Here is a 15,259-nt window from a genome sequence, read left to right on the forward strand (position 1 = left end):
ACTCGATCAATTTCGTTAGCATAAAAATTGTGTCCTCGGGACTCGATGAAGTCGAAGAAGGCCGTTTTTGCCTGGTCCTGATTGGCGAAGGTTCCACCGGTGAGAAAGTTATCGAAGTGCTTGAAAAGATGGCAGTTGGTTGGCGAGAGGTCTGAGGAGTATGGTGGATGAGGCTTTGACGCTCAATTCGTTTAATTTTCGGACGATGATTTGTGAAACGTGAGGACGGGCGTTGTCGTAGAGCAGGATTGGACCTCTTCTATTGACCAGTGCTGCTGAAGCAGTTTTCGGTAATTTCGTCGATTTCCTCACAATAGTACTCTGCTGTGATGGTTTGGTCCGGTTGCAGAGAGTTATAGTGTGTTACACCAACCTTTGACTACCATACAGTAACCACGGTTTTTTTTGGTAGGTTTTCGCGTTTGGGAAAAGCTTGAGTGACTGACCACTGACTTGAACGTCTCCTGTTATCATATGGAATTAACTTTTCATAACATGTGATGATCCGATCCAAAAAGGATGGTTTTGATTGCGCAAAATCAAAGAAGAATAGACATGATAACTTGTCAATTTCTTTCGATCGTTCACATCGTGGAAAGCCCACTTGTCGAGCTTTTGACCTTTTCAATACGTTTCGAACCATCAAAAACCGCATAGGAACTGACGCCCAGTTCTTTTTCCATCCTACGCACCATTTGTGATGGGTCAGTCTCAACCAAGGTTCTCACCTTGATGATTCTCACCTAGCAGTGAATTACTGTTGGGCGATGACTTCGGGGCTCATCTTCGAGGCTAAAATCTCTGGAACGAAATTTCGCAAACCAATTTCAAATCTTGCGTTCATCAACACTATCATTGCTAAATGCCTGGTTAATTGTTTGGCTGTTACGGCAGCGCTTTGGTTCAATTTTAAATCATAGAGGAAAATTGGGCTGAAAATTGCCTAACGACAATATATAGTAATAGTGATAAGCTGAAAAGAAGCAAACATTGAAATTTGTAAAAAAATAAACAGCATAAATGTATAGAGTACAAAATTCTCTATCGATTATTAAATACTACGACACAGTAGAATAAATATTTATTGGGATACAGCTACAAAACCACAGCACCGGGTCCAACAGTCTAATAGTATAAAACAGTACATCAGATACTAACCTAATAACTGTGGCACCAACGTTTCTGATGGATAATTTTTCAGAAACAGCTGAAGGTTGCTTATTTTTGATCGATTTTAAGTAATCTTTTTGCAAGTAAATCTGTTGATAATTTAATTCGCTGCTTCTTCTGAGGGAGGTGACGAACTGAGTTGTATGGTGTTTTCAGAGATAAACCAAATTGATAGTATTATCCTCTGTCATACAACTAGCAAGTAGGTAATCGACAGACCAGTTCGTCTTGCGTGAAGAATTCGTCTCCCAGTTTGAAGTAGTAGTTTCGGACACAGCATCCTGATAATTATTTGATTACTCTCGTTGTAACCTCTCAGGTTCTCGTCTTCGGATAGTATAATTTTAAGTTCTTCTTCGACAGGAGTGTCGGTATACAGGCTTTCTGCGTCGACACGAATTAATTGGTCTTGTTTTTCGTTATTCGATTTTAGTAATTCGACAAAATGCCTTGAATTCGGACTCTCGAATCTTGGGTATTCCATAATATGCGAGGGGGCGTGCTATGTTGCAGTGTCAGTGGTGACTTCTCATTTTCTAAAAAGAAGAGTTAGTGTTTCTTTAAAGTCTGATCACCCTCCTTTCTATCGACAGTGGGATCTCGTATAGTCTTTGTTTTTTGCCCCTTCTGAAGTATGTTTCCGATCTTCTGCTCGTAGATATAAGAATCCATCGCAACGGTAGCATACCTGTTTGCAGGTAGAATCATGGTGTTATCTCTTCGTACACCATGTAGAGCTTTTTTTTTTGTTCATGGCTGATGTTACTCATTGGAGGTGGTTCTCGATCCAGCTGCTTCCAATGGTCAATTTGGATTCTCCTTTATTGGTCTAATCAATGGGGAAACTAGTGCATAATTTTTCAAATCTGGGCATACATGTCGACCCAATGGCGAAGGATTACTATACAGTGTAACCATTAAAATCCTCACCATATGACTTTTTTATTAGCTTTATTCAAAATTTGACTTTGCCATCAATTTTTGCTCTAATTTTATTCATGAAAAATCCTTCATTATGCGGACTTTACTGGTCACACTAGATATTCGTGATCAGCAGGGAACTCATGTCAATAACTTGGTGAATTTGTGGTTATACAACCCGTTTCAAAAAAGAAACTGTAGTGTATTTCGTTTCCGAAATATCTACTTCCCTGACTGTACTACATACCGCTTTGTTTTTATGTACTTCTTATGAAGGGTTTTTATAATGTCCGTTGCTTTCCTGCATTGAAAAGGTACATTATCTCCCAGTTGTTGTTCACATCCTTTTTGTAATATATATATATATATATATATATATATATATATATATATATATATATATATATATATATATATATATATACATATTATTATATTATCGATTGGGGAAAGTATTTTATTTGTTACATAGTAACACCAAACCCCAGAAATAGCAGAAACAATTCTCATTTTCATCATTTATCACTTTTCCGTTCAAAACTGAAACTTTTTAGTATCTACACTTCTCCAATACTGCAGTACTAGATCACTTCGAACACACCCTGTATTACATTATCGATAATTAATTAGTCGCAGGCTCGTAAACCGACGCCGACGATACGAGCGTCGTTCCGTCCGTCGGTCGGTGGGTCGCTGATAGCGGCCCCGAACATGTCTTATCGCGGGCCACATTTTCCCCTCGGAGCGTTTTGTGCAAACAGAAAGTCGCGGTGGCCATTTCCTCCACACGAAAATACCGCACTTACTCTAACGACTTCAAATATATTATTTATCGTTCCTTTCGGAAGCACGATTGCTACTCACATATACAGTCCGGATTGTTTTGGAGTTGAATTAGTTTTCGTGTGGTGGAGTTCTCGTGGAAAAGTAATACGAAATTCTACCTCATTTCCGAAATGAAATGAGATGTTTTTGGTATCGGTGAAAACAACTCCAAATCAGGAAAGTATTTTAAACGAATTTGAGGTGGATACTACAAAACTGAAAGAGATTCGTTGTAGGAATTGTTGAATTACTAAGAAACTAAAAATAATACTCTAGTTTCTCAAAATATGATGAAATATCGTCGATATTGAAGCAGATCCGAATAAAAAAGGAGATAAGGCTAAATCAGACCATAGTTCTAAACATTTTTTGGAATAAAACAGAAGGGAAACTGTTAGAATCCAAAAAGATATTGCAGGGATACAACCCATAGTATCTTTGCCATTCGACAACTACCCGCACACTGATCTCCCCGACGATGCACCACCAGCATCCCCCTGTGATGATACAGTCCTGTCCTATCCTTATACCCAATCAAGCGTTATCTATTGAGATGTTCTTTCTCCGGTATCGCCTGCCAATCTTCATGTGTTTTTGCCATAGAATCATGCCAGTGAATACGAGTATCAGTAGACAGTGCAAGAACCGGCGATGGATAGAGTAATTTAAGATCCGCAGCAGAGCGGTCAACCTCCCCAAAAGAAATAATTCCCAACGAATTTGGAGTATAGAACCACATCCATGTCGCAAAATTGTGGGAAAGTCTGTACAAATCCGGCAACTCCAATGTTTCGTATGCACCCATCAACAGTTTTGAAGTCACTTCGAGCAAGCCGCCGAATATGAGTTCATTGACAATCTACCTATGTGCCTCAATCACTTCATAAGGTCTGACCTGTTCGTGGACCCTGACTGCTACAGGATAGACAAATTTCTATCTACATATACAATCGACGGCAGGACGGCGAGTTTGCAGCCAAAGGGGCTGCTTAATCAAAGCAATTATTGCTACACCTACACGATTTTGCAAGCCCTTGCTGAACAATTCTCTGGTTATAGTTGGAATGTGTTGTTTGGTGAGTCACTTTGACTGCTTTCCTCCCAACATTAGGACGGAAAACAGGAGTGTGGATAAAAATGCGGATTGCGGGTAGCCAGTAAGATGCGGAAGAGTTTCTAGGTTTCCTGTTGAACGAACTCAATGATGTGGCCAATAGAGTTGGTTGAATGTTACACTGAAGATGAAAAACCTTCCATTAACTCTGCTATGGACAAAGATTCAAGTGATGAGTAGAAAGTAACGGGATCGAAAAATAAAGGATGTGTAACCAGAAGAACATATTTTTCCAAAATACCGATAAGCTATATCCTTGGGGGCAACTAAAGTCGAGCATACATCTTGCCGGAAATCATATTACTGAGAATATTCAGCCTTTCTTCAGATTATATCAAATCTAAAGGCCGGTCCAGATGCAGGCGCAGTTTAAAGATGGAATGAAAACGTTGCAATTGTTGGAGCGTCCACATGGTGTGGAGTTATCTGTGGATTTCGCTCAGTTTGTTATTTTATAAACTGGGGACAGTACTGTCCGCGAAGTTATCTCCGTATCTCCGTTGAAAAATCATCATTTGTTCTCAGCCTCCACGCTTTTTCTTCCTCAACTCAGGCTATTTTGCTTTATTTGTAGTATTTTTTATAATCAGTGATAATCATGGAGGAGGTACTACTCTGGTCAATTTTGGCTTGCTGTCTTGTGAAAAATGAAAGATTGAAACGTCTCAGAAGTACCAGGCGTTCGAAGTGGTCGCGGAAGTGGCTACTAAAAAGGCAGCACTTTTCCCATATTACATTACTGCGTGAATTACGTGATGAACCTAATGATTGGAGGAACTACGTGAGAATGGACATAGAAACGTATACCTATTTATTGGAATTAGTAACACCGCATATCATCAAAGAAAATACTTGTATGAGAACAGAAATATCACCACATGAAAGGCTGACAGCAACTTTAAGATTTTTGGCAACTGGCAGAAGTTACAAAGACCTAGAATTCACAACAATAATATCGAAACAATCCTTAAGTGAAATCATTCCCGAAACATGCAAAGCTATCTTCAAGGATCAGATTAGAGGAGCTTATATCGTCGAAAACTACAGCCACAACGGTTGTACGAAGATTATCAAGGCTTCGGTTTTGGAGTCAATTTGAAAATTGATTTGAAACTGATATCCTAGAAAACACAGTCTTGAGAAGGAAGAAGTACAGACTATTCGCCGTCTTGTACCACGACGGCAAAGAGGTCAACAAGAGCCTTAACCGATGCCTTCCACGTCGCCTACAGCTGCTGGCTGAGGTTCGACGATTCCTCCGTCAAGACCGTACAGGAAGAAAACATGCTGAAGTCCTAAGGAACGCGAGTTTCTTATTTACTATTCTACAAGCGCAGCGATACGAGCCGCCGATAGAGAGGACTTGAGAAAACCCCACAAGAAAAACTAAAGGGGTCAAACCACAGGTGGCCGGTTCATATGGGAATGGTCCTTCACGTGAGATGACAATGCCCTGAAATCACTCTTGCAGAATATCGAATGTGGCATGAGCTGTGTGACACATGCGCCGTCCTGTTGAAACCACATGTCGTTGGTGTCCAGATCATCCAATTCAGGCAGGCCTAAAGAAGTTGGTAATAATCGACCTATAGTGCTCGCCGTTGACAGTGATGGCCTGGCCAACTTCGTTCTTCGTTAACTCCGCCAGCCCAAAATCCACACCAAACAGTGACTTTTTCGGGCTGGATTGGACGCTCTTGGATTGGTATCGTCGCAAATTCGACAATTTTGTTTGTTCATGTACCCATTCATCCAAAAATGTCACTTGTCAACTGTTCCAGCGCCCATTCATTGAACACACGTCGTTGTTTATGGTCGGTTACCTTCAGTTTCTGGGTAAGTTGAATTTTGTAGAGGTGCAGACCTAAATCATGATGTAAAATTCGCGAAGTTATGGTCTGCGAAAGGCCAAGTTCTTGTGAGCGACGCGAAAACGACAATTTTTTCATTTGCACGTGTTGTTGAATGCTATATCCGTCCATGGTGATTTGGCAAAACCCGAAATATAGTTTTGGCATAATCAGTATTATTGTATTTATCTCGTTATAGTTCAACACTAATTTGATTCTGAAACCAAGTTGCTCCCTTACCTAGTTTAGTAGCTCACAAAATTCTCTCGTTGCAGATCTGAAGAATCTGTTGGTAACAAAGGATCTGTTAATGAAGAAGGATCTGGAACTGCGAGACAAGTTCTCGAATTAGAAAGAGAGGCCCTGGAGTTGAGAAGAGAACTTCAAGATACAAGAGCCAAAAAGGAAGAGTCTGACAAGAAGGTGTTACAGTGAGTATCAATTGTTATTTATCCTACTCCTCAAATACATCTTGAATAGGAAATGTGGTTTCTAGCAACTGTTTCTAGAATGTAATTGAATTGAAAAATTAATTTAGTGACCGTGATTAAAACCCTCAACCTCAACCTGACAAGTTATCGAATAACCTCTTTCCACAGGTTGGACAAAAAGCTGTCTAATCTCCTGCGTCGCAACGACATTAGCAATTCGGATATTTCTGATGACGGAAAAAACGGCTTCCATCGACAGCCTTAGCATCGTAACCACGTCTTCGTATTCCCAACCAAGCGCACCCAGGGTCACTTTATCCGGACCCGTGACTGATCTGTAGCTCTCTTTTCTACCATATGAATCGATATTTTCGACATGGTATAACTTTTATAAGTGTTTGCGATAGTAAATACTCCATGGCTATGTACATTGAGAATGTATACAGTCCAAGGTCGCATCGAAAACAATACTTTTGCTAGATTTTACTAAACACAACACATGTTTCGCTATACATTAGCCTCTTCAGATATGACTGATTGTATTAGTCATCTCCAAGGTTATATTATAGCGAAACACATGCTTTACTTTAGTAAATTGGCTGTGCCAAAAACTCACAGCAAATCATTTTCATTTTATTCGCCACTGAAAATATTTTTCATTTGAGTAAAAACATTAAAATGCTATATTTTAAACCTGACATGAAGCCCATATACGAGGATAGTCCTAGTACCCTTGCTAACAGATTTAACCCAAATTACTTCCTTTTATAGGTGAATACCATAGGCTATTATTATAGGTCAATACTCGTTTTATAGTGCTGTTCATTGTAACCAGGATTCCGTTTATAGTGCATTTAGCATAAATTGCAAACTTCTAAGAACTGCAGAGCCACTATTATATAAAACCTAATATTTTGCTAATAGAGCATGTAGGCACTTGAATATATGCATACTTGCTAGTTGAATTGCTCACAGATTGCAGGTGAACTATTTTTATCATACGTGACCTGACTTTATAATGTTGAAATAAAAAAAAAATTGAAATCTGTAAAAGGGTATCGCTTTCAAGCTATGCTACAATTTCAAAATAGTAGGCACTAAATTCTCAGAAATGAATGTGACGTTGTCAAGTGTATTGCTTATATTTATAAACTATATGCACAAATGATTATCAAACTATATTGATTATATAAAAAATATATACAGTGTGTGGATGGAGTTGATAAGAGGAGAATAGTATATTATGCAACGATCATGTAATGATGGTTATTAAGACACGAGCATTAACCGGGATACGAAACGAGCCGAAGGCGAGTTTTGTATGGTATATGCGAGTGTATTAATAACCATTACATGAGAGTTGCATACGCTATTTTTTCTAAACCCGATAAATAATGAAAAACTATAAATATTATATTTGTATTGAACACATTTACAGTAATTAACTCATATTTTTTTTAAAAAACACAAACTTAATGGTATTATCATGGATATATGAAAACTATAAAGATTCTAATTATATTTATATTGAATATAACAACTATAATTAATCTGATCTTTTAAAAATATTGGAGTCGATGGTATTCCTTCTATATCGCTGTTTTCAGACATTTTGATAATATAGGTAGGTAATATGAAAACTGATTTTGACAAATAAAGCAATTAGTTACTTAGGTTAAAATCTAGGACAAACAAAGGAACAGGATTCTTGATTGAAAAATTATGGGTTTCTATTGGTTGATAATCTGTATCTTTATGAAAAATCTGTATCATAATGGATATCATTATGAAACGGATTATGGTCATATAAGTGTATTGTTAGAGTACGGGTGTAGAAAAAAATCTTTATTATTGATTATATGACACAGATTAACTACTTTGTTATGCAACATATTTTCATTCCGTTCACAGAGCCCACAATGTTTATTGTATATACTAGTTTTTTCTCCTTCAGATACATTCGGACGTCTGCGTTTGCTTTGCCTGTTTTCACTTTCCAAATTGCTCACAGTTCACATCACAACTGATTTATAATGATATTTTTCTTGTTTCAGTCCTTAAACAGATCCCTTGGTATTCACCTGATATAAAATTATTTTTTATTTACCGTTAATCCTTTTTCTAGAAATATAGGTACCTACTATTTTGACGTCGACTACATTATAACTTCTTAGGAATGGATTCAATGTATACAATGTGTTTTATGTATTCCTCTTTTATGTTTATCATGGGTATGTATTATACAAAAATATCATTATTATATTGAAAAGGGTGTTTCCAATCTTAGAGTTTTTATAACAGATATTTATACCGAAATCTTTATAACTAAATTATAATAACAGATCAAAGAAAAAAAATCAATATTTACTCTACGTATTATTCAACGAATGTTAGCCTCATGAATGTTAACCTAACCGCGCTCAGCTGATGGACCGATATTCATATCTCTCTATCTCACGGCTAATTTATTCTGCCGTTCTTTTTTTCGACCCACAAACATCTCTGTGTACGCAACGTTGCCATTCATAAATTTCAGTCGCAGAATGTATTTCACTTTTTTACATTCATTCAATAAACATTGATGCTCTTGTATACATTTCATTAGCAGGAAGCTTCTTTAAATCTTTAAATAACAGCTGCCTGTCTATGATTTAAATAGATGAAACATATATAATCACAACCTGACAACGTTTTCGTTTTAATGCAATAATATTTCTGAGACATAATAGTGCCTACTATTATGGAATTTTAGTATAGCAATATTCATATATTCTCAGCTTCATCTATGTATTTTTTTTCAAAATGACGAAGATTGGTTGACTCTGGGTTCTTGGACTGCAACCTATTTACAGAAATATCATTTTGTTTATTTGTCCTTTAATACAATGCTTTGTGACACGAAACAACTGACGAGTTAAACATTCCATCAACGAGGAAGGTGTGGATAATAATCGACGTTAACCCATTTTTGTTTTAATTACTCCAATTCGATATTATTATCGAATGAATAATGTTCTTATTTAAAAACTAGCATATGTGGTTCATGCCTTGCAATTACTTTCAATAATCCCAAGAACTATTTGAATCAGTTACAGTTAAAGATATGTTTCAACATTACCAATCTAAAATGTATCATGATTTGTCTGCGAGATCAACAACTTTTTTATTTCAAATTATTTAACGGTACATATACTTAGTTCTTAATTGTTAGCACTCTGACTTTTCAATACATAGAAGAAGGGAAAAAGAAATAGATGTAAAAACCATGAAAATAGTAGCAACAAAACTTTTTTTAGATAAATAGCCTCTTACAAAATTGAAATGAGATAATCTGAAAGATTCAATAGTTTTTCACCAGCCTCTGCATCAGAGTGAGGGAATTGTAGTCAAATTATGAATATTTCAGACAATTTAGATACTTAGACTATTAAGATAATTACTCCTATAGTCAATTTTATTGATAATAGTAGTGAAATAGACTCATTTCGGGAAAGTATCCATATCCTGAAATGAATAAAAAATTTGCTGTGTGAGGGCCTGAATTTTACGATCCGAATAAATTAAATTGAACATTGGTTATCTTTCATTCTGAACCAAAAGTATTCATGTTTATAAATGTGTAATCATGCTTCCATAAAATCTATTATGGTATTTATTGGTCATCAACTTTGAGAAGATTATCAATGTAACCATAAAAATGTTCAAGGTAACGGTATCAATGTCACAAAATAGGGACTTTTGATAACTATGGTTACATTAAAACACAATTAATTTAACGACTCTGATTCACTAATCGCAAAGTACAGGCCCTTAGAGACATTTGAAAAGCAAAACCTAGTATAAGTATCCATCCATTCGTGAGTAAAGCTCCATGTAGTGTGCCTTTTTAGTGCTTTAATGTTACTCTTCTTGCTCGTTATTTTCAAATTTAATAGTCGATAATGTGAATAATTTATCTAATAATAATCACTTACTGAATTTATCTCAAGTGTAGGTACTGTAATGTAATGATCTGATTCATGGGAAAGTATGGCAGTGGAGGATTCATCTTTTATATTTTATTGGGAAATTCCATTGTTCATTCTTCTTGTAATTCAGATAAACGTGATCGAAGACAAAATTCCACTGAATTTTCCAAAATGTTTATTGTGATTAATATTTATTATATTTTTGGTGAAGTATTTGAACAATGCTAGAATTTAAGGTTTGTTAAGATATATACAAATCAATGAAAATTGTTGTGTACAATACTCCTTCGTTGTGTTCCTTTGTTTTTAGTTAAGTTCATATTTTTTTAAGAGTCCATTTACACCCATTTCAGGAATCTCCTCTGAATTACTTTGATATTTTTCACGAAAACATCTGATGAAAGAAGTGAGTTGTGAAAAATACGTGTCTGTGAATAAATGACAGTCAATTTGTATCCAAACCTCATTTACTACATCACAAGTTTTCCTAAGAAGTCTTGTTGACAATTTTCTTGTATTTTAGGGACGCTTCAAGTATCATATAATAATTAAGACCGATATTATTTGTAAAATATCACTTCTAACATTTAGCAGGTAAAAAATATTAAATGCTAAGGAAGGTTTGACTGATTATCATCTCAACAATTTTTCTGAATTTCGAAACGAGGTTTCTGAGTAGTAAGAGAATATGTTGAAAATCGTTTTCATTTTTATTACAATCGATGTAAATATAGAAATAATTGGAATTATTTAATTTTTGATTTTTAGTTTAGAAGAGTTTGCAATGGACTACTCACAATATAAAAGCAATGTTTGTGGATGTGAATGTCACATTCCGAACGACAATATCGGCTTACGTTTACAATTTAAATTATGTTTTGTGCAGCCATATCAAAATGAAAACATTCTCTCTTTGAAGGAAATATCTTCGTGAAGTGCTTGTCGATTTAAGTTAAGATTATAGTTATTCATTTCATAATTTAATATAATATTACATTACCATAACTGCAGCGTTATATTTATGACACGTTGCAAAATCTCTTTTTGTCCCTGTCAAATCATTTTGTTTCGAACAATTTTTACTATCGATATACAAGCAATACATGAGATCTTTTTTGTAAGTGTTAGTGGATGGTGAAAAATTTTGTTGAAAGTTTGATACTGAGACACCTTTCATGTTTTATTTCACCAGGGTTAGTATGTCTTATTATATTGTACATATGTTTGTCGAATTTGAAACCCTATTTTTTTTTACATGAACGATTCAGTCATACCTTTATATCTGCCTTGTGACTCTATTTCCACTCAATTTTACTATTGAACTTTGAAAGCTTCACTTAAGATACAAGTTCCTATAACTATGATTTAAAATTTATCATTCCATGATGTTACAGGGTTTTAAATGATGGCTTTCGAAGTTAGATAGTAGATTTGATTCATTTGAAATACATAATCGATGATAACTTATACAAAAAAAAACTATAATGTGAAATTTCCACTTGACAGTTTACAAAACCGCGGTATTATTGATGAAGAAAAATATTTTTTTTTCTAAGACTATGCAAATTTTATATGTTGCAGTCCAATTGAGAGGTTTTTGTTTATTGGATGTACAACAGAATTTCATCTAGATATATTCGTTTGTAACAAACGTTAACAACGTTTTGTAAGACTGTCAATATTTGAGGGCTAAGGTATTACAGTAACAAACAAGAAAATTTTAAAATATTGGAAAAATAATTCACTGATGGTAGATATTGAAAAAGATTCAATATTTGACTTATCCCTATCATTTAAAGCTCATTACAATCTGTTTATAAGTTACCTATGAATATATTGGAAATTGGCTTATAATCTTTGTCCAAAGTAAGAACAGTCAGCATGGGAAAATCGGAAACCATGAGAGATACAAAGTTAGAGCACACTTAAATTATTGTTTTAAATTTTGAAAATTCTCTTTAGTTTCGGAGATATTCTTTGAGATAATTTTAAAAAACAAATGCACTTTCTCACTCCCACTTTCAAGCTTTACAAGAAGGCGGTTACAGATTACTGAGTCGACGTTTTGTTTCGAAAAAATCACCAATTTTAATTTTTTATATGGACCAGAAGAGTCATCCGATATAAGTTATCCTTTTTTTGGCAACAACTTCATCATGATCGTTCAGTTTGGTATATTTTAAAAAGATATTTAACTTCTCCCCATTCAATCGAGGGGTCATTCTATAAAATACTGATCTACTATATCCTCTTCTAATATTAGTTTCGAACAGAAATAAATAAGAATAATTTATTAATCATCGCAAACCGGAAACATTCCATTATAAACATGATTTTCTTCTCCATATGGAGCCTATGAGAACTTATTTTTCATTTCAGAAGTGTCGTGTCATTAAATTTCGACATATTTTTATAGAAGTAAATAATATATTGAATTTATAAAATAAGCTCTTGGTCCAAAAAAAAAACGCTTCAGCATAACACAGATCCCAAAATCCTTTCAACAACTCTGAAACATTTCCAAATCATTTTCCAGGATATAATTTTTAATTTAATTTTCATATAAAATTTTATATTCACAGAACATTAGTTCGTGAATATATACTCTCATTTGGGTAAAAAAAAATATTGAAATTTTATAAACGTTTGCCGAAAGTTAAATACTAATTGTCTGGTCTTTAAAGTGTACTTGCTTTTCAATTCGAAGAATTTTCAAAAGTGAAAATTCTCCAATGATTGTGGAAGAATAATTATTTCTCAAAACAGAAGAACACATATCTAATATCACCCCTGCCTATACATTAACGGTTAATATTTTGTTTCTGATAGATATTAAAACTGTTTCTCGAACAATCTGTAATAATATAGGTACTGGGATTTTTGATGATATACAAATATATTTTTATAACATTTACACGCTTTGTTTTCTTGACTTCATCCCTTCCGCAAACATTCGCTGGTGAGAATATCAACACTTGCCATAATAGCGAAATTATTGATAGCCCGGATAGGAGTACATGAGACAAGTCTTAAGAGCTTGTTGGCAAAGTGTTTTCATATTCTCGAGTTGTTTTCATTACCTTAAAAGTAGCCTCTATCTACGATGTGTCCATCTAGATAGTTTAAGAAAAAAATCGTTGAATCAAAACTCTTTCTTTCAAATGATTGATGATTGAAAAATTGATGATCGAAAAATTTCACAAACTTGTTTGTACAATAAATATCAAAACTTCGTTCCAAAATATCTTCGAAGACATTTTCGTTTAGTTTCCATTTCGTCAACATACGGACCGTTCCAATTAGAACGAGCCATCCTAAATAATTGATTTGATATTGAGACATTAAAAAAATCGCAAATCAAAATTCAAGTTTTCAGGGGTAATGACAGAGAAAAATATATTTTTAAATGTTTTCCAGTTCGAAACTAGGGCAACACGAACACACAATTCAACCATTTGAAAGGTTCAAACTGAGCACTATTGGATAATATTAATGAAAATAACTGAAAAGATAATTCACGATTGAACATTTCTTGGTTGAGTGGTCCTAAACTCGCATCACTTAGTTTCTGCTTAAGTTGTTGATAGCAATATGTATGAACTCGAGTTGTCATTTCGTTTATCATCTTCTCTTTTAATAAAAATGGTTCATACACTTTAGGAGGGGATTGAACTAATGGGTTTGTACGACGAATAGGAAAAATCTCATTGCATAGTACCATTTCTCGATAATAACTCTATGGATCGATGGATTGGAAAGAAAGTTTCTACATAATGGCCAACCATATACCCCGATTTGACTCGGCTGGACTTTTTTCTATGGGGATAGTTGAAATCAAAGGTTTGTAAGACACACCCATTATTGTGGATAATTTGCAGGAAGAAATTACCAGGTGCTATAACCTACAAACACCTGATATTCTTCAAAATGTGCGAGGTAGAAATATAATCTTGTTTGTTTGTGACTTAATCTTGCTCAGTTTGAACGTTTGCGTAATTTTTTCAAATTAGTTTCACTTCTTAGTTCGAAATTGAATACAAACTTGATAAACTTTCCTCTAGTTATCACTGTTTTCAAAAATAATGGAGAATCTTTCCAATATTCAATAATATTATTTCTATGAATTGATGGATTTAGCCGTTACTACGTGGTAGGAGATCATAATGAGAAGAGAAATGAAAATGTCTATGTTTTTTACCACTTTCAATTATAACAATTAAAAGTGGTAAAAAACAAAGAAATTTTCACTTCTCTTTTCAATATTATTTCTCAATTTTTTTTTTATGTTTTTTTAGGAAAATGCTTGCTAGGGTTTCACTCGATATCTCTAAAAGGTCAAGTATGTGATATTTTTGAAAAGGGAGCTGGATGACCTTCGAAATGAGGTATTACTCAACCCATTTTAGAGGTTGTATCCACTCCTGTTAAAGATGTGATTTAATTGAAAAATAGCCTACAAAATGTCTCCCTTAAAAATGTATTTATTTACAGTATAGTAGTTTCATTAGTAGTTTATTAATCACTAAATTACATGTATTTATAAAAGCATACAATATAAAAAATGGGCGATTAATATAGATATAGGGAAAGGTTTGTCAAAACGAATCTTATTATTGAATTTTTATCATAGGAAACGTAGGTATCGATGATTCACTTAAGTTTTTGGAAAACTTTTCTGCGAAACATCAATATCGAAATTCTTTCCTTTGAAGATGGTCAAGATATAATGTATTTTCAGTTACTCGGACAAAACATATTATCTTTTCCTAAAAAGTAGTCAATAACATTCTTAGTATACTACAATAAAGACACATTGAATATAAAATCTAAAAGTATAAAATCTCTAAACGTGTACATAATGTAAAACATATAAAACGTAAAAATTTAAATGTGTAAACGTATAAAAACATGTTACAATATAAAATACAAACTCGTCTTAAATTAAAAGTATTCAAAATGTTAGGAAGGGATGAAAAATAT

At 34.2% G+C, this 15,259-nt stretch overlaps 1 protein-coding gene across 7 annotated transcripts in view; it reads left to right on the forward strand.

Moving 5' to 3' along the window:
• LOC111510225 (uncharacterized) overlaps positions 1-15,259 on the forward strand; it is a 179,106-nt gene that overhangs the window by 24,655 nt on the left and 139,192 nt on the right. For 5 of the 7 annotated variants that reach the window (XR_012466981.1, XM_074180960.1, XM_074180963.1 and 2 more), the window contains exon 3: positions 6,156-6,311. Coding sequence is in view for 6 of the 7 variants with exons in the window: in XM_074180960.1 (XP_074037061.1) it covers positions 6,156-6,311 (156 nt within the window). In the remaining variant the exon portion in view is untranslated. Of the gene's footprint in view, positions 1-6,155; positions 6,312-6,479; positions 13,194-13,939; positions 14,041-15,259 lie in introns of those variants that run through there. The other 2 variants (XM_074180965.1, XM_023166123.2) reach the window with 2 other exon arrangements.

The sequence above is a fragment of the Leptinotarsa decemlineata genome, unplaced genomic scaffold (assembly GCF_025532065.1).
Source record: "Leptinotarsa decemlineata unplaced genomic scaffold, Ldec_3_MD MMD2_tig00026307_RagTag_RagTag, whole genome shotgun sequence".
NCBI lineage: Eukaryota > Metazoa > Arthropoda > Insecta > Coleoptera > Chrysomelidae > Leptinotarsa > Leptinotarsa decemlineata.